This window comes from Monodon monoceros, unplaced genomic scaffold (assembly GCF_005190385.1).
Source record: "Monodon monoceros isolate NGI ecotype Baffin Bay Population unplaced genomic scaffold, NGI_Narwhal_1 Super_Scaffold_10, whole genome shotgun sequence".
NCBI lineage: Eukaryota > Metazoa > Chordata > Mammalia > Artiodactyla > Monodontidae > Monodon > Monodon monoceros.
This window is the reverse complement of record NW_021703766.1, coordinates 54,782,702-54,800,715: the sequence shown is the minus strand read 5'-3', so window position 1 is coordinate 54,800,715 and position 18,014 is coordinate 54,782,702. Positions and strand designations below refer to the sequence as shown.

General features: G+C 44.3%; 1 protein-coding gene across 1 annotated transcript in view; it reads left to right on the top strand.

Annotated features, from left to right (window-relative positions):
• The window catches only part of LOC114908066 (NACHT, LRR and PYD domains-containing protein 7-like), a 582,624-nt gene continuing 564,610 nt past the window's right edge, over nucleotides 1-18,014 (top strand). The window contains 3 exon segments of the mRNA XM_029244321.1: nucleotides 1-21; nucleotides 8,616-10,211; nucleotides 11,361-11,531. Coding sequence (XP_029100154.1) covers nucleotides 8,650-10,211; nucleotides 11,361-11,531 — 1,733 coding nt within the window. The 5' untranslated portion in view covers nucleotides 1-21; nucleotides 8,616-8,649.

Sequence of the window (18,014 nt, the reverse complement as noted above, 5' to 3'; positions counted from 1 at the left end):
CTGAGTTGTAGCCGAAGGGAGGTGAGTACCTACTCTTGTACCTGTTTCTCTGTGTGATCTCTTAACTCAGTGGCAATTATTGGTGGAGTCTCTAGCACAGAATGTTGCGAGCTTGAATGGCAGCGTGAGACTTTGAGAAGGTTTTTGCAGGCCTCAAGTTGAGCTCTCTCTTTATAAGGAGGAGACGAGATTTGGAGGGGGGACAGCTGCCAATGATTTCATGTGTAACTCTTTTTTTTTTTTTTTTTTTTTTTTTTGCGGCACGCGGGCTTCTCACTGCTGTGGCCTCTCCCGCCGCGGAGCACAGGCTCCGGACGCGCAGGCTCAGCGGCCATGGCTCACGGGCGCAGCCGCTCCGCGGCATGTGGGATCTTCCCGGACCGGGGCACGAACCCGTGTCCCCTGCATCGGCAGGCGGACTCTTAACCACTGCGCCACCAGGGAAGCCCCTCATGTGTAACTTTTTTCTTCCAATGTTATTTATTTATTTTTGCCGTACGCGGGCCTCTCACCGCTGTGGCCTCTCCCGTTGCGGAGTACAGGCTCCGGACGCGCAGGCTCAGCGGCCATGGCTCACGGGCCCAGCTGCTCCGCGGCATGTGGGATCCTTCCGGACCGGGGCACGAACCCATGTCCCCTGCATCAGCAGGCGGACTCTCAACCACTGCGCCACCAGGGAAGCCCCCAATGCTATTTTTAAGTGTTTCTTTAAGGTATGATTTCCATCTTGCAAAACCCACCCATTTTAAGTGTACAGTGACTTTTAGCAGACTTACAACAGAGTTGTGCAACCATAACTATAACCCAATTTTAGGACGTTTCCATCACCCCAAAGAGATCCCTCAGGCCCACCTGCGGTACCTTTGCATTCCCACTGTAATTTCGAGCAGAGGACTACTGTGTCAGAGCCTCAGTTTTGCATCTATAATTTGGGATGGTATCACTCCTTGATCTCAAAAGACGGATGCAAGTGTCACTGTCATGAAGGGTAGGGGACAGCAACGTGGTCATGAATTTATAAATTTGTATTTTTTTCCCCCCACATGCTTGTGGCGACAGAGCATCAAGGGGAACTACTGCTGCTAATTAGATGCAGAGTCCTGAGCAATTCTGTAGTTCCAGGCAGCAGCTTATCGCTTCCTTTTCAGCAAGTGCCTTTGCTTTTATCTTGCTGTCACAGCGGAGCCTTTCAGGCTTGTTCCAGCTCAGGTCCTAAGTTTCTCAGCACTGGTCTTCACCCTTACGTTGCTCATACCTATTTCAAATAAAGAACTGCTTGGGACTTGCCTGGCGTCCAGTGGTTAGGGCTCTAAGCTTCCACTGCAGGGGGCACGGCTTCCATCCCTGGTTTGCGAGCTAGGATCCCACGTGCCCCGTGGCACGGCCAAAAAAAAAAACAACCCACCAAAACAAAGAACTGCTTTCCGCTAAGGGTAAAGCTATTCACCTGTAGTCTATTTGACTCCATCAACTCATTTTGTTATTCATTTTTCAAGGCTACCTCTCAGGTCCTGCTTTTATCTGCCTATGAATATGCCCGAGTCACGGACTACCCCCTTTTCCCGTCACCCATTCAGTCTGGGTGGGAACAATCCGCTTTCACGATGGTAAGAGCAGAGAGAATGACCTAAGCGGGAGTGTCTCTGCCGCTGTAATAACAAGGCATCTTCACTCAGGGAAGGAGCCGCTATATTCCTGGCATCGCATGGTTTCAGGTGTGGCTCTTGGCCAAACAGGCTTAGCAGTGGGAACTGGAAATTAAATGACTTATCCAGTTACTTGAGCAGGGTTAGGGTAGGAAGCCAGAGGTTTATGTCACTCTCCACTCCGGGGGTTCTCACATGTACACGTTCATCCTTACCCATTTGTAGGGAACCAGAAATTCCTCTTTTGTTTCCTTCTCTGACTTTATTCGGGTTTCCCCCCAATATCTCCTTCAAGGAATTATGCTCCGTCTCCTGGGGGGTCCAGAGAGCTAACTACCTCTGTGCACCCTTTAGTCTTGGGCATTTACCTCCCTTGTTTTCCCACGTGGCTCTAATGCGGTTTTGCTGTACTGGGCTACCTCGTTTAGTCAACGAGCGGCTCGTGGTGTTACCTGCAATCCTAACTGGTCGTCCTTCAGTTACGTGAGAACCACATTACTGATGTGTAAGCAGTGCCCAGGCTGGAGCGAGATGGTGACTTTCGGCCTATTTTAATGGTCCGCTTCATTCACGCTGAGCTGCTGTGCGCTCCGTCTTCGGATGCAAAAGCCTTCTTCCTCGTCACTGTCTGATCCAAAATTCCAGCAGCTTTTGTGCCCCCCTCCCTATGCTTGTCGAGCACCTTCACCCCTCCCTTCACCTGTGGGCTCTTAAACCCGAAATGTAGGTTTTCACTCTCCCTGTCAGGTTTCTAAGAAGAGCTCTATGTGGCTCCAAGTCGCCGTCACTCCTGTGTGTCCCAGTCTACTCCGTCTGGCTTCTAACCTCATCACCCGCCACCTTCCTGGAATTTCTTCCTCCTCATCTCAACTGGAAAACATGACAGGCGGTGTGTTTACCCTTTGACTTTCTATGATCTGGGTGACTCATTTCCCTTTAACATTTTTTCTTCCCCAAACCACATGCATGTTCACCAGAGGCAGCATTGAAATAAAGGGACAATATCTGGATAAAATCATCCATGGCATGGAAACTCAAACACAGTCGTTGGGTTTTGGGGGTGTATATGCTTCCAGCACTTTTCTGGCTGAGGAGTTGATTGTCTTGCTTCAGTTGGCACGTTACAGGTGTGATGACGCTTTTTAGTTATTGCGCTCTTCTGACTTAGCATTTTATTTTATTTTATTATTATTATTTTTTTGCGGTACGCGGGCCTCTCACTGTCGTGGCCTCTCCTGTTGCGGAGCACAGGCTCCGGACGCGCAGGCTCAGCGGCCATGGCTCACGGGCCCAGCCGCTCTGCGGCATGTGGGATCTTCCCGGACCGGGGCACGAACCCGTGTCCCCTGCATCGGCAGGCGGACTCTCAACCACTGCGCCACCAGGGAAGCCCATGACTTGGCATTTTAGCATGAGCATTTTTATATTAAATATAACAATTGTGAGCTCTTATCATATGTTGTGATTTGAAACATTTTTCACAATAAATCTTCTAATTGGGTGTAATTCCCCCCACGTACTTACTTAACAGTGTTTTTCTTTTTGTGAATCTTCCCCAGTGTTGCCCATTTAATGCCCGAGGATGTAAGGATTTTTTATTTATTTGCTTTTTGTTCCATTGAGGAAGTGCCAGTGGTTGAGAGCACAGGTTCTTGAGTTAAACTCCTGGATATAATCTTGGCTTCAGCTTGAGCAAATGTGAGTACTTGGGCCTTTGTTTCCCTATGCCCGTGATTCTAAAACTAGCATTTATCATGATCACCTGGAAGCTTTGTTAAAACACGGTTTTCTGGGCCCACCTCCAGAGTTTTTGATTTTGTAGGGCTGGGGATAGGGCTGAAGAGTCAGCATTTTCATGAGTTCCCAGATGATGCTGTGGTCTGCGGGCCATACTTTGAGAACCACTTCCCTAAGCCTCAGATTCCTCATATGAAGCATAGATAATAGAATTTACCCAGTAAGATGGTTGGAAGAAAAAAATATGATCTATAGAAGAGCTTATAATAGTTCCTGTACATGGTAAATACTCAGATGTTGACTATCATAGTGGCTCCTTAGAAAGACAGGGATTGCAGAAAATGTAGAGGAGATTATCCAGATAAAGGGGGTATGTTTATAAAGTGAACATCTTATGTAGGCATATTTTGTCTTTTATCCTGTCACTTCTCAGTTAAAAAGCTATGCTAACTTCCTCTTGAGTTTTTGAAACATTTTTTCGTGTGTGCATTTGTATGTGTATAAATATAATCTCTGGTTGTACATATTTACTATCATACTTAATTAGCTAATCATACTTGATGAGAGATTACATCAGTGTATGTTCATGTATATAGTCACACTCCCATGTAATCACTTACCAGGTCAATAGACAACTTTTCCAGTGGAGGTTTACTCTTCTCTCTGAGCTGTTTGGGAAAGGCAACCTCTATTCTGACTACTACCACCACACGTTAGTTTTGCTTGTTGTAAACTTCATATACATTGAATCAACTCAGAGTTCTCGTTGTATGGTTTCTTTTACAAGTACAGTTTGGGGACATGAAGAATAAAGGTTCTGTGAACAGATGTGCGTGCATCTTTTGCAGACCTAAGCACTGATTATCGTGGGGTTTCTAATTGGAGGTAAAATTGCTGTGTCATAGAGCACATGTGCTTAGTTAGCTGTAGCGAAAACCACCCGCAAGTTTGGCAGTGGTGTTTTCTCAATTTAAATTTACCTACTTATTTATTTTTGGCTGCGTTGGGTCTTCGTTGCTGCGCGTGGGCTTTCTCTAGTTGCGGCGAGCGGGGTCCACTCTTCGTTGTGGTGCCCGGGCTTCTCCTCTTGTTGCAGAGCTTGGGCTCTAGAGTGCAGGGTCAGTAGTTGTGGCTCGCGGGCTGTAGAGCACAGACTCAGTAGTTGGGGCGCGCGGGCTTAGTTGCTCCACGGCACGTGGGGTCTTCCCGGACAAGGACTCGAACCCGTGCCCCCTGCATTGGCAGGCGGATTCTCAACCACTGGGCCACCAGGGAAGTCCCTGTTTTCTCCGTTTAACTCGTGCCAGCATGTAAGAGTTGTCCTTCATTGTGTGAAGTGCTTGTGCCCGTCTTTAATTTTAACCATTCTGATGGGGGTGTCGTTTTTTCTGTTCATCAGGTTCTTAATTTGTATTTCTCTGAAGTCTAACGAGGTTGAAGGTCTTTCAATATGCTTATTGGCTATTTGGCTGTTCCTTTTTTGAAGTGCCTTTTCCACATCTTTTGATTTCTTTCCATTGAGTTTTATCTTGTTTTAATATGTCAGGGAGGAAGAAATGTTCCTCCACCCTTCTAGGTTCTTCTGGCTGGCCTAAGAATTGACCTGGGACTGATAAACAAGAAAAAAATCTGACAGTTGTTTAGCACCATATGTATAAATGGGAGAGAGTCAGGGAGACTGCGTAACTGGCCATAATGGCCCAAACCCTTACCTTAAGTACCATCTTCAGCTAAAGACTGTCGACTAAAAAAATATTTTCACCACCTAAAAGTTGAGAGTTATGTTATATTTGGGGGATTTGCTGAGGACTTCAAGCCTGGGAGTCAGGGTCTCAAGTAACCCTGAGAGAACTGCTCTGAGGAGGTGAGGGGGGAGCTAGGATATACAGGAGTTTTGCAATAAAGGGCAGGTGGTAGGAACAAAAGGTTACCGTTGATAAAAGACAACCAGGTATCTCGAGTTAAGGCACTTAGCACTTTTCTATGTATGGGAAGATGCAAGAGTCTGGGCTCACTGAAACCATTCCTTTGACAGGCACCTCGGCTGAGGTCAGTATCCCGCGTTTTCTCATCCTGAGTTACCTCAGGGCTCACCGTGGGGACTGGCTGCAGTCTGATGGCTGCTAGATGGCGGGTATCCTTTGTTTCCTTCCTGAGTTCCCTCAGGGCTCACCAGCTCACTGGTGGCTGTAATCGCTGATGACTGTGACATCCTTTGTTTACCGATATGGCAGGAAATACTCCATTTCTCAAGACAAAAGGGGATGTTGTGGGTAGCGGTTTGGGACTTCAAAGGGGAGAAGGGCAATTCACCTGAAGACGGACAAGCAAATGTTTGGTAAACAAGTGTTTGCTGGGCCAGGCAGGAACGTAGAGTGGCCTCTGATCTCCAGGCCCTGCTGAGTTTCCCCTGCCACACTTAGCTCGTGTTCTTTGCATATACCTCTGGTGGCAGCTCTATTCCAAGAAGAGACCCTCTGTCTAAAATTTTTTAGGAAGTTAGGGGGAAAGTCATAGTTTCTTCCTGAGTCTTTTGGGCCTCCATTGTTTTCAGCTCGAGGTAATGCACATGCTCCAGAGACGTTTTGGGGCACCAGGTTTTGCTCCCCTACAGTGGAAGCTGTAGAACAATTTGGAAAGAATGGATACTGTAATGCAGAGCCTTCCAACTCATGAATGTTATTTCTCCATTTACTGATGATTTCTTTTGTTTCTTTCTTTTTTTTTTTTTTTGGGTGCGCCACATGGCGCAGCTTGTGGGATCTTAGTTCCCTGACCAGGGATTGAACACAGGCCCTTGGCAGTGAAAACACGGAGTCCTAACCCCAACATTTTTTTTTTTTTTTTTTTTTTACAAACTTGTGGCTCTCAAGGGAGAGATCGGATGCATGATCCTAGACTTATTCTTAGGTATTTGGTGTATACGTATGTAACTCTTCCCCCCAGCATATAGACCTGAGCAATTCAGTCACTTCTAATAGCGTGTGTATTCTTTGGGTTTACTTTTTTTTTTTTTTTTTTTGGCGGTACGCGGGCCTCTCACTGTCGTGGCCTCTCCCGTTGCGGAGCACAGGCTCCGGACGCGCAGGCTCAGCGGTCATGGCTCACGGGCCCAGCCGCTCCGCGGCATGTGGGATCTTCCCGGACCGGGGCACGAACCCGCGTCCCCTGCATCGGCAGGTGGACTCTCCACCACTGCGCCACCAGGGAAGCCCGGGGTTTACTTTTGACGTCACAGTTTAAGATGGATGAGCCAAGAAGGCAATACAGACTTAATAGTAGAGTCTCTATGAAACTCACATATTGTGCTAAGTGAAGGAAGCCAGACACAGAAGGCCACATTTTATAATTCCACATATGTGAAATGTGCCCAATAGATAAATCCACGAAGACAGAATGCAGGTTATTGATGGCCAGGGACTGGGGAAGGAGGAAATGGGGAATGAATGCTTGATGCATATGGGGTATCTGTTTGGGGCGATGAAAGTCTTCGAACTAAATAGTGGTGATGGGGTTGCATAGCTCTGAAAATGTTTTCAATGCCACTGAATCGTACACATTAAAGTGGTTAAAAATGTTGTGTATTTTACCATAATAAAAATAAAGTAGACTCAATACTTAAAGTTCTCTATCTACAATAATGTCTAATCTAGGAAGCACAGATAGCCCTGTGGGTCGAGCTTTCATCCACGTGGGTTTAACGAAGTGTTCACAGTACAAAGAATAGATAACTCAAAGCTAGTGCAGCCGAATCTGGCCTCTACCCCGATACCGAATTAAATCTCGGAGACAGAGTTTTGAGTGACGTAGAAAAGAATAGCTTTATTGCTTTGCCAGGCCAAGGGGGCCACAGTGGGCTCATGCCCTCAAAACTGTGCCCCCCCGCCCCCTTGGAGAGGGTAGTGAGAAGTTTTATAGTAATGGTTCAAAGAGGCTGTGATCAGCTCATGGGCATTTCTTCTGACTGGTTGGTAGTGAGGTAAGTGGAAGTCAGCGCCATCAACCTTCAAGTTACAACTGGTTTGGGGTGTACATGCTTTTGGGCAGCATATCATCATTAACTGTTAACTTCTCCCACCTGGAGGGGTTTCAGTATCTGCCAAACAGCTCAGAGATGTTGTTGTGTGTATCCCTTGATGGGGAACCGGGACCCTGCCCCAAGGCTGCGCAAATGTTTCTCTTGACTGTTTCTCCCTGGTCTCACATCCCCTCCTTCCCCCTGATTAACAACTGCTTGAATCTGCTTCTTGGAACCCAGGGAAGGTCATGGAGGCTGAATGAAGGCTATTTCCTGTAATCAAGAAATGGGGGGACACAGAAAGGCTTGGTGCCCAGGAGTCCCACAGGGCCCTGCTAGGTATCATTGGAAGAGGCAAAAGGAGACTTGGGGGTTAGAAAACGCAGGTGGAGAACTACTGCTCCCCCTGCTTTTCTTTTTTCTTTGGCCATGTAGCGTGCAGGATCTGAGTTCCCCTATCAGGGATCGAACCCACAACCCCTGCGTTGGAGTCTTAGCCACTGGACCGCCAGGGAACTACTGTCTTATAGTCATAGCTTTGGTGTTCGGTCGTGTGCGTGGTAATTTTCCTCTTCTTGCTTCCTCATTTCTGGTGTAGGGGAGCAAAACTTAGCACCCCAAAATGTCTCTTTGGCCTGCAGATTATTTCAAGCTGAAACGATCGAGGCCCAGACTACTCAGGAAGAAACTTTGACTTCCTCTTAACCACCTTAAGACTTCAGATAGAGACCCTGTTCCCAGAACAGAGCTGTCACCAGAGATGTCTGCAAAGAACGTGGGCTAAGGGTGGTGGGGAAACTCAGTGGGATCTGGAGACCAGAGTGCACTCTGGGTCCCATAGTCCCTGCTGGCCCAGCAAAGCTTTGTCTACCGAATATTTGCTTTTCCATTTCCAAGTGTATTTCCTTCCTCCCCTTTGAAATCCCAAACCATTACCTTCAACATCTTCCTTCTTTTGTTTAGCTGAGATGGTATTTAAGGTGAGCGTTTCAGCCATTTTGGTGAGTAATTCAGTGCTCCTGGGTCATGTATATGTTATTAAAATTTTGTTTTTTTCTCTTGTTAATCCATCTCATGTCAATTTAATTCTTAGACCAGCCAGAAGAACCCAGAAGCGTAGAGGCACATTACTTCCTCCCTGACGCTGGTCCTTTACAGTATGAGTTTTTCCAGCTACGTGTAGTCAGTGGTACCTCAATTCTCTCCCATTACAGATCAATATAGGTGAAGAGGAGAGAGAGAAACACGATGGAGAAAGTTTCTATCTGGAAGAATACACTTTGGCCAGGAGATGATGGTGGCTTCCACAACATTACCCAGAGAAGCCCAAAGTTGATATCATACTTGAAACCGCAAACGTCCATACAGTCGATGCCACTTACGGTGGTGCTGCATGGTCCTGCCGGTGTCGGGAAAACCACAGTGGCCAAACAGCTGATGCTGGACTGGACACAGGACGACCAGGCAGAGACATCCAGTTCCGCCTTCTATCTCAGCTGCAAGGACCTCAACCACAAGGGGACGTGCACTTTTGCAGAGCTGATATCTGCGAATGGGCCGGATTTACAGGATGCCATTCCAGGGATCCTCACCCAAGCACGGAAAATCCTGTTCGTCGTTGATGGCTTTGATGAGCTGAGAGTCCCCTCGGGGGCGCTCATCCATGACATATGCGGCGACTGGAAGAAGCAGAAGCCAGTGCCCGTCCTCCTGGGGAGTTTGCTGAAGAGAAAAATGTTACCCAGGTCCACTTTAGTGATCACCACTCGACCGGGGGCCCTGAGGGGGCTCCGGCTCTTGGTTGAACAGCCACTCTTCATAGAAATCGAGGGGTTCTTGGAGCTGGACAGGAAGGCGTATTTCCTGAAACACTTTGAAGAGGAGACGCAAGCCCTGCGAGCTTTCGAGTTGATGAAGGAGAACGCAGCTCTGTTCCACATGGGCTCAGCGCCTGCTGTGTGCTGGATTGTCTGCACGTGTCTGAAACGGCAGATGGAGAGGGGGGAAGACCCTGCCTCGACCTGCCGGACCACCACGTCCCTGTTCCTGCGATTTCTCTGCAGCCAGTTCACAGCAGCTCGCAACAGCTGCCCCAGTGACTGTCTCCAAGCTTCGTTGAAGTCTGTGTGCCTCTTGGCTGCCGAGGGCATATGGACACAGACATCTGTGTTTGATGGAGAAGACCTCAGGAGACTTGGGGTAAAGGAGTCTGCCCTCTGTCCTTTCCTGGACAAGAATATTCTCCGGAAGAGCAAAGACTGCGGGGCCTGCTACTCTTTCATCCACCTCAGCGTCCAGCAGTTCCTTGCCGCCATGTTCTATGTCTTGGAGACGGAGAAGGAGGACGTGGGTGGCCACAGGTGCCACATTGGGGATGTGCAGAAGCTGCTGTCCAAGGAAGGAAGACTGAAGAACCCCAACCTGACCCAGGTGGGCTATTTCGTATTTGGCCTCTCCAACAAAGAAAGGGCCATGGAGCTGGAGACGACTTTTGGCTGTCTGGTATCCACGGAGGTCAAGCAGCAGTTACTGAAATGCAGATCAGTGCCCCATGGGAAGAAGCCCTTCTCAACCGTGGACACGAAGGAGGTTTTGTATTGTCTTTATGAATCTCAGGAGGAGGAGCTTGTGGAGGATGCAATGGCCCCCGTCACGGAGATCTCTATCCACTTGACAAGTACATTGGAAATGATGCAGTCTTCTTTCTGCCTTAAACACTGTCAAAACTTGCAGAAAATCTCACTGCAGGTAGGAAAGAGGATATTCCTGGAGAATGATACCACGTTGAAATCAGATGCTCAGGTTGAGAGGTAAGAACCCATTTAAAAAATATATATATTTTTTAATGTTACTAGTTCTCCCATCTTCAGTCTCAGCCCACACTCTTTTAGGAAGAGGACAGAGTCCCTACTGCTCCCTGTGGCTTAGGGTCAGAATTCTCTGGGATGCCTGGCTGAAATTTCTTTCTGCCAACTCACCATTAAAGTTGGGAAACACGATGTTCAGATTAGGAATGGGAGCTTTGGAACCTTACTTTGTTTTAGTATCATAGTTTTATAGTATACTACTATATATTATATATATTATAATACTATAGCATAGTATACTATAATACTGGAGTACAATACTGTAGTATTATAGTTTCCGTGTGGCAAATGGGCTCAGGACACTCCAGACATTTCATATAACTTCCCTCCCTGCCAGTTCTTTCAAAAACTTTGTTTTAATACATAGCCACCATGCTGTACATTACATCCCAGGATTTAGTTATCTTATAACTGGGTGTTTGTACCTTTTGATCAGCTCACCACTTTTAAAAAAAATAAAATTTACTTATTTATTTTTGGCTGCATTGGGTCTTTGTTGCTGCGCACGGGCTTTCTCTAGTTGTGGCAAGTGGGGGCTACTCTCCGTTGCAGTGCGCGGGCTTCTCATTGCGGTGGCTTCTCTTGTTGTGGCGCACGGGCTTAGTTTCTCCCTGGCACGTGGGATCTTCCCGGACCAGGGCTTGAACCCATGTCCCTTGCATTGGCAGGCGGATTCTTAACCACTGCGCCACCCGGGAAGCCCGTTACTTGTCTTTCCGATGATAGTCATTCTTACAGGCGTGAGGTGGTATCTCACTGTGGTTTTGATTTGTGTTTCCGTGGTGATTAGTGATGTTGAACATTTTTCATGTCCCTGTTGTCCATTCGTATGTCATCTTTGGAAAAACGTCTATTCAGGTCCTCAGCCCACGTGTTACAATCGTTTTTCTTTTCTGTTGTTGAGTTGTATGAGTTCTTTATAGATTGGAGATACTAACCCCTATCAGACAAACAGTGTGCAGACATTTTCTCCCATTTAGTAGGTCCATGTTTATTTTGCTGATGCTTTTCTTGGCTGTGCAGCCTACCCGTTCTTGTTGCTTTTCCTGTACGTGCTTTTCATAGGTGGTCTTGTCGATGCCTTTCTCCTAGGTCACAGCACGACCATCATTCTCTTCACCTCTGGGCAGATCTCTGCTCTGTGTTCAGTTCAAACAAGAACCTGAACTTTCTGGATGTGAGGGAAAGCTTTCTGAGTCAATCCTCAGTGAGGATTCTTTGTGAGCAGATAACCCATGTCACCTGTCATCTCCAGAAAGTCGTGTAAGTAGCAGCTGACCTTGCAGTGGTGATCCCCAGGTGTTTTAAATGTGGGAGCAGTATTGGAATGCCCAACCAGGCTCTGACCAGCCAGGTGCTCAGAGTGCTATCCTTAAATGTGTCTAGTTGGAGAATCATATTATGTTGAGTCATTTTTATGAAATTTGGCCAGGAATTTGGATGTTCGCATACATCTGCTGTGGGGCGTATTCAAAACTCAGCCTATAGAAAATATAGCCACACGCATGTTAGGAGAACTGGGTGGGAATTGGGGAAATAAATATTCCAGAGAGGAAAGTTTCAGATATGTGAGTAAGAATGTGTTGATGAAGCGGGGGTGCACTTATGACTAATGTGTGGGATGGGATCGAGAAATTAGTCTGAGTAGAGTAGGTTGTGGCAGAAGCAACTTAAGACGTGGGTCACCTGGGCAGGTGATTATTAGCACATCCTTTTAAACCAACACATGTTCTTTTTGATGATAGCCATTCTGTCAGGTGAAGTGATATGTCATTGTGGTTTTGATGGGCATTTCCCCAATTAGTGATGCTGAGCATAATTTTCATGTGATTATCTGTTGGCTATCTGTATGTTTCCTTCCGAACAATGCCTGTTTAGATCCTCCACCCATTTTTATTTTTATTTTATTTATTTATTTTTTTGCGGTACGTGGGCCTCTCACTGTTGTGGCCTCTCCCGTTGCGGAGCACAGGCTCCGGACGCGCAGGCTCAGCGGCCATGGCTCACGGGCCCAGCCGCTCCGCGGCATGTGGGACCTTCCCGGACCGGGGCACGAACCCGTGTCCCCTGCATTGGCAGGCGGACTCTCAACCACTGCGTCACCAGGGAAGCCCCCTCCACCCATTTTTAATTGGATTGTTTATTTTTTGATATTAATCTGTATGAGTTCTCTATTTGGAATATTAACCCCTTACTGGATATATTGTTTTGCAAATATCTTCTCTTATTCAGTAGATTGCCTTTTTGTTTTGTTGGTTTCCTTCACTTTGCAAAAGCTTTTCAGTTTGTAGTCCCATTTGTTTTCTGTTTTGGTTTCCTTGTCTGAATATACAGATGCAAAAAAATATTTCTAAGAGCAGTGTCAAGGAGCACTGCATGTTTTCTTCTTGGAGTTTTATGGTTTCAGATCTTAAGTTTAAATCTTTAATCCATTTTGAGTTTATTTTTGTATATGGTGTGAGGAAATGGTCTGGTTTCATTCTTTTACATGTAGCTGTCTAGTCCCCCAGTCCCCAAAGGGAAAAAAAAAAAAAAAAAGGAAAACACAGCACATATTCAGGGGATAAACTTTATAAGTTATGTTTAAAATTACACAGATACATTGAAACTTCCCCCAAACCAACATACCTTAGAAGGCTTAATTAAGCCACTGGAAAGGTTGTGTTATTTCCTTGGACAAATTGCTATGCCGAACGTCAGCTGACTGTACCTGCTGATGTCAGGTGACATGTATCTGGTTCATCACAGAATGCCATAGGACTTGTGTGTACAAGGCCACAAAAATCTAACATAGGTTGATGCCAGCAAAGGTGGCAGTTCTTCTGTATGACTTTGAAAAGTTTACATTGTTCTGGCTTTATAAGGTGTGCATGAGAGAATGAAAACTAGGAGGTACATTTAATTTTTTCCACTAAGAGTTTAGGACCCTTTAGGCAGGAGCTTTGAACAGTAGCATCTCCCTTATTCTGGCTCTCTCTGTGCTGAAATTTAATTTTGAACTTCTTCTGAATGAGCCACAGGGAATGTTCATTATCTAAAAGCGAAGCGTTGAGGGTTATAAGACCAAATGCTTGTTTATGGAGAAAAGTATTTCATAGTGCGTGTGGGGGGGTGAATTGCCAGGTTTGGAGGTACTAGATAAAAACAGATTAAGAGGACTTTCCTGGTACCGCAGTGGTTAAGAATCTTCCTGCCAACGCAGGCGACGTGGGTTCGATCCCTGGTTCAGGAAGATCCCACATGCCACAGAGCAACTAAGCCCATGCGCCACAACTACTGAGCCCGCGGGCCTAGAGCCCACGCTCTGCAGCAAGAGAAGCCACCGCAGTGAGAAGCCCGCACACCTCAATGAAGAGTAGCCCCGCTCGCCGCAACTAGAGAAAGCCTGTGCGCAGCAATGAAGACCCAACACAGCCATAAATAAATAAATAATAAATAAATAAATTTATATTAAAAAAAACAGGTTAAGAAGCTCTAAAAACAAAAACGAAAATGAAGATCTGAAGTAAAATTGTAGAGGAAGAGGCAGTAATCCAGAAGTTGATTTTTTTTTTTCCCCCCTCAAATTAGGGTGGATTAAGCATGCTTTAAAAAGAGGCCCTGACAAAAGTCCTTTCCCCAGTTATTTCCTACTATCTGCACAGGAAAACTTATGAGCTAGCTTCATTATTGTATAACATGAGGTTGACAGAGTCTTATTCTCAAGAAGGTGGCACAGTTAGGTGCTGGGAAAATCTTTTTTAAACACTGGAATGTTTCTTGAAGCCCAGAGTTTGATTAGAGAAAATTATGTTCCACTTAAGATTTATTCAAATCCCAGTTAAAATCCTACAGTCATGCTAGATGACAAGAAAATAAAAAACAAACAATGCATTTTAAAAAAAAATTATTGTATAGTTGATTTACAACATTGTGTTAATTTCTTGTGTACAACAAAGTGATTCAGTTATACATATGTATTCTTTTTCATATTCTTTTCCATTATGGTTTATTACAGGATATTGAATATGGTTTCCTCTGCTATACAGTAGGACCTTGTTGTTTATCCTATATATAAATAGTTTGCATCTGCTGATCCCAAACTCCCAATTCTTCCCTCTCCCACCGCCCCTCCTCCTTGGCAACCACCAGTCTGTTCTCTATGTCTCTAAGTCTGTTTCTGTTTCGTAGATATGTTCGTTTGTGTCATATTTTAGATTGCACATATAAGTGGTATCATACGGCATTTGTCTTTCTCTTGGCTTACTTCACTTAGCATAATAATCTCTAGGTCCATCTATGTGGCTGCAAATGGCATTATTTCATTCTTTTTTATGGCTGAGTAGTATTCCACTGTATATAACTACCACATCTTCTTTATCCACTCATCTGTCGATGGACATTTAGATTGTTTCCATGTCTTGGCTATTGTAAATAGTGCTGCTGTGAACATAGGGGTGCATGTATCTTTTTGAACTATAGTTTTGTCTGGATATATGCCCCGGAATGGGATTGCTGCATCATGTGGTAACTCTATTTTTAGTTTTTTAAGGACCTTCCATACTGTTTTCCATAGTGACTGCACCAATTTACATTCCCACCAACAGTGTAGGAGGGTTCCCTTTTCTCCACACCTCCTCCAGCATTTGTTACTTGTAGACTTTTTAATGAAGGCCATTCTGACCGGTGTGAAGTGGTACCTCATTATAGCTTTGATTTGCATTTCTCTAATAATTAGCGATGATGAGCACCTTTTCATGTGCGTATTGGCCATCTGTATGTCTTTTTTTTTTTTTTTTTTTGCGGTACGTGGGCCTCTCATTGTTGTGGCCTCTCCCATTGTGGAGCACAGGCTCCGGTCGCGCAGGCTCAGCGGCCATGGCTCACGGGCCCAGCCGCTCCGCGGCACGTGAGATCTTCCCGGGCCGGGGCACGAACCCGTGTCCCCTGCATTGGCAGGCAGACTCTCAACCACTGCGCCACCAGGGAAGCCCTGTATGTCTTCTTTGCACAAATGTCTGTTTAGGTTTTCTGTCCATTTTTCAATTGGGTTGTTTTTGTTGTTGTTGTTTATTGAGTTGTATGAGTTGTGTACTTTGGAAATTAAGCCCTTGTTGGTCGCATTGTTTGCAAGTATTTTCTCCCATTCTGTAGGTTGTCTTTTCATTTTGTTTACGGTTTCCTTTGCTGTGCAAAAGCTTGTAAGTTTGATTAGGTCTCATTTGCTTATTTTTGATTTTATTTTTATTGCCTTGGGAGACTGACCAAAGAAAATGTTGGTATGATTTATGTCAGTATGTTTTGCCTATGTTCTCTTCTAGGAGTTTTATGGTGTCATGTCTTATGTTCATGTCTTTAAACCATTTTGAGTTTTTTTGTGTATGGTGTGTGGGTGTGTTCTAACTTCATTGGTTTGCATGCAGCTGTCGAATTTTTCCAACACCATTTGCTGAAGAGACTTTTTCCCATTGTATATTCTTGCCTCCTTTGTCGAAGGTTGACCATAGGTATATGGGTTTATTTCTGGGCTCTCTATTCTGTTCCAATGATCTATATGTCTGGGTTTTTTTTTTTTTTAAACATCTTTATTGGAGTGTAATTGCTTTACAATGGTGTGTTAGTTTCTGCTTTACAACAAAGTGAATCAGTTATACATATGTTCCCATATCTCTTCCCTCTTGCATCTCCCTCCCTCCCTATCTTTCCTTTATGTCTGTTTGTTCCTATCTATTTAGGTCTTCTGCCCATTTTTGGATTGGGTTGTTTGTTCTTTTGTTATTGAGCTGCATGAGCTGCTTGTAAATTTTTGAGATTAATCCTTTGTCAGTTGCTTCATTTGCAAATATTTTCTCCCATTCTGAGGGTTGTCTTTTGGTCTTGTTTATGGTTTCCTTTGCTGTGCAAAAGCTTTTAAGTTTCATTAGGTCCCATTTGTTTATTTTTGCTTTTATTTCCATTTCTCTAAGAGGTGGGTCAAAAAGGATCTTGCTGTGATTTATGTCATAGAGTGTTCTGCCTATGTTTTCCTCTAAGAGTTTTATAGTGTCTGGTCTTTAATCCATTTTTTAAAAAATCCATTTTGATTTTATTTTTGTGTATGGTGTTAGGGAGTGTTCTAATTTCATACTTTTACATGTACCTGTCCAGTTTTCCCAGCACAACTTATTGAAGAGGCTGTCTTTTCTCCACTGTATATTCTTGCCTCCTTTATCAAAGATAAGGTGACCATATGTGCATGGATTTATCTCTGGGCTTTCTGTCCTGTTCCATTGATCTATATTTCTGTTTTTGTGCCAGTACCGTACTGTCTTGATTACTGTAGCTTTGTAGTGTAGTCTGAAGTCAGGGAGCCTGATTCCTCCAGCTCCATTTTTCGTTCTCAAGATTGCTTTGGCTGTTCGGGGTCTTTTGCATTTCGATACAAATTGTGATGTTCTAGTTCTGTAAAAAATGCCAGTGGCAGTTTGATAGGGATTGCATTGAATCTGTAGATTGCTTTGGGTAGTAGAGTCATTTTCACAATGTTGATTCTTCCAATCCAAGAACATGGTATATCTCTCCATCTATTTGTATCATCTTTAATTTCTTTCATCAGTGTCTTATAATTTTCTGCATACAGGTCTTTTGTCTCCCTAGGTAGGTTTATTCCTAGATATTTTATTCTTTTTGTTGCAGTGGTAAATGGGAGTGTTTCCTTAATTTTACTTTCAGATTTTTCATCATTAGTGTATAAGAATGCTAGGGATTTCTGTGCATTAATTTTGTATCCTGCTACTTTACCACATTCATTGATTAGCTCTAGTAGTTTTCTGGTAGCATCTTTAGGATTCTCTATGTATAGTATCATGTCATCTGCAAACAGTGACAGCTTTACTTCTTCTTTTCTGATTTGGATTCCTTTTATTTCTTTTTCTTCTCTGATTGCTGTGGCTAGAACTTCCAAAACTATGTTGAATAAGAGTGGTGAGAGTGGGCAACCTTGTGTCGTTCCTGATCTTAGTGGAAATGGTTTCAGTTTTTCACTATTGAGGACGATGTTGGCTGTGGGTTTTGTCATACATGGCCTTTATTATGTTGAGGAAAGTTCCCTCTATGCCTACTTTCTGCGGGTTTTTTTTTTATCATAAATGGATGTTGAATTTTGTTGAAAGCTTTCTCTGCATCTATTGAGATGATCATATGGTTTTTCTCCTTCAATTTGTTAATATGGTGTATCATGTTGATTGATTTGCGTATATTGAAGAATCCTTGCATTCCTGGAATAAACCCCACTTGATGATGGTGTATGATCCTTTTCATGTGCTGTTGGATTCTGTTTGCTAGTATTTTGTTGAGGATTTTTGCATCTATGTTCATCAGTGATATTGGCCTGTAGTTTTCTTTCTTTGTGTATATGTCTGTTTTTTTGTGCCCGTACCATGCTATTTTGATTACTGTAGCTTTGTAGTATTGTCTGAAGTTTGGGACGGTTATGCCTCCTGATTTTTCTTTTTCCTCAGGATTGCTCTGGAAATTCTGGGTCTTTTGTGGTTCTGCATAAATTTTAGGATTATTTGTTCTAATTCTGTGAAAAATGTAATGGATAATTTGATAGTGATTACATTGAATCTGTAGACTGCTTTGGGTAGTATGGCCAATTTAGATATATTAATTCTTCAAATCCAAGAGCGTGGGGTATCTTTCCATTTCTTTGAATCGTCTTCAGTTTCCTTTATTAATGTTTTGTAGATCTCAGCATATATGTCTTTCACCTCCTTGGTGAGGTTT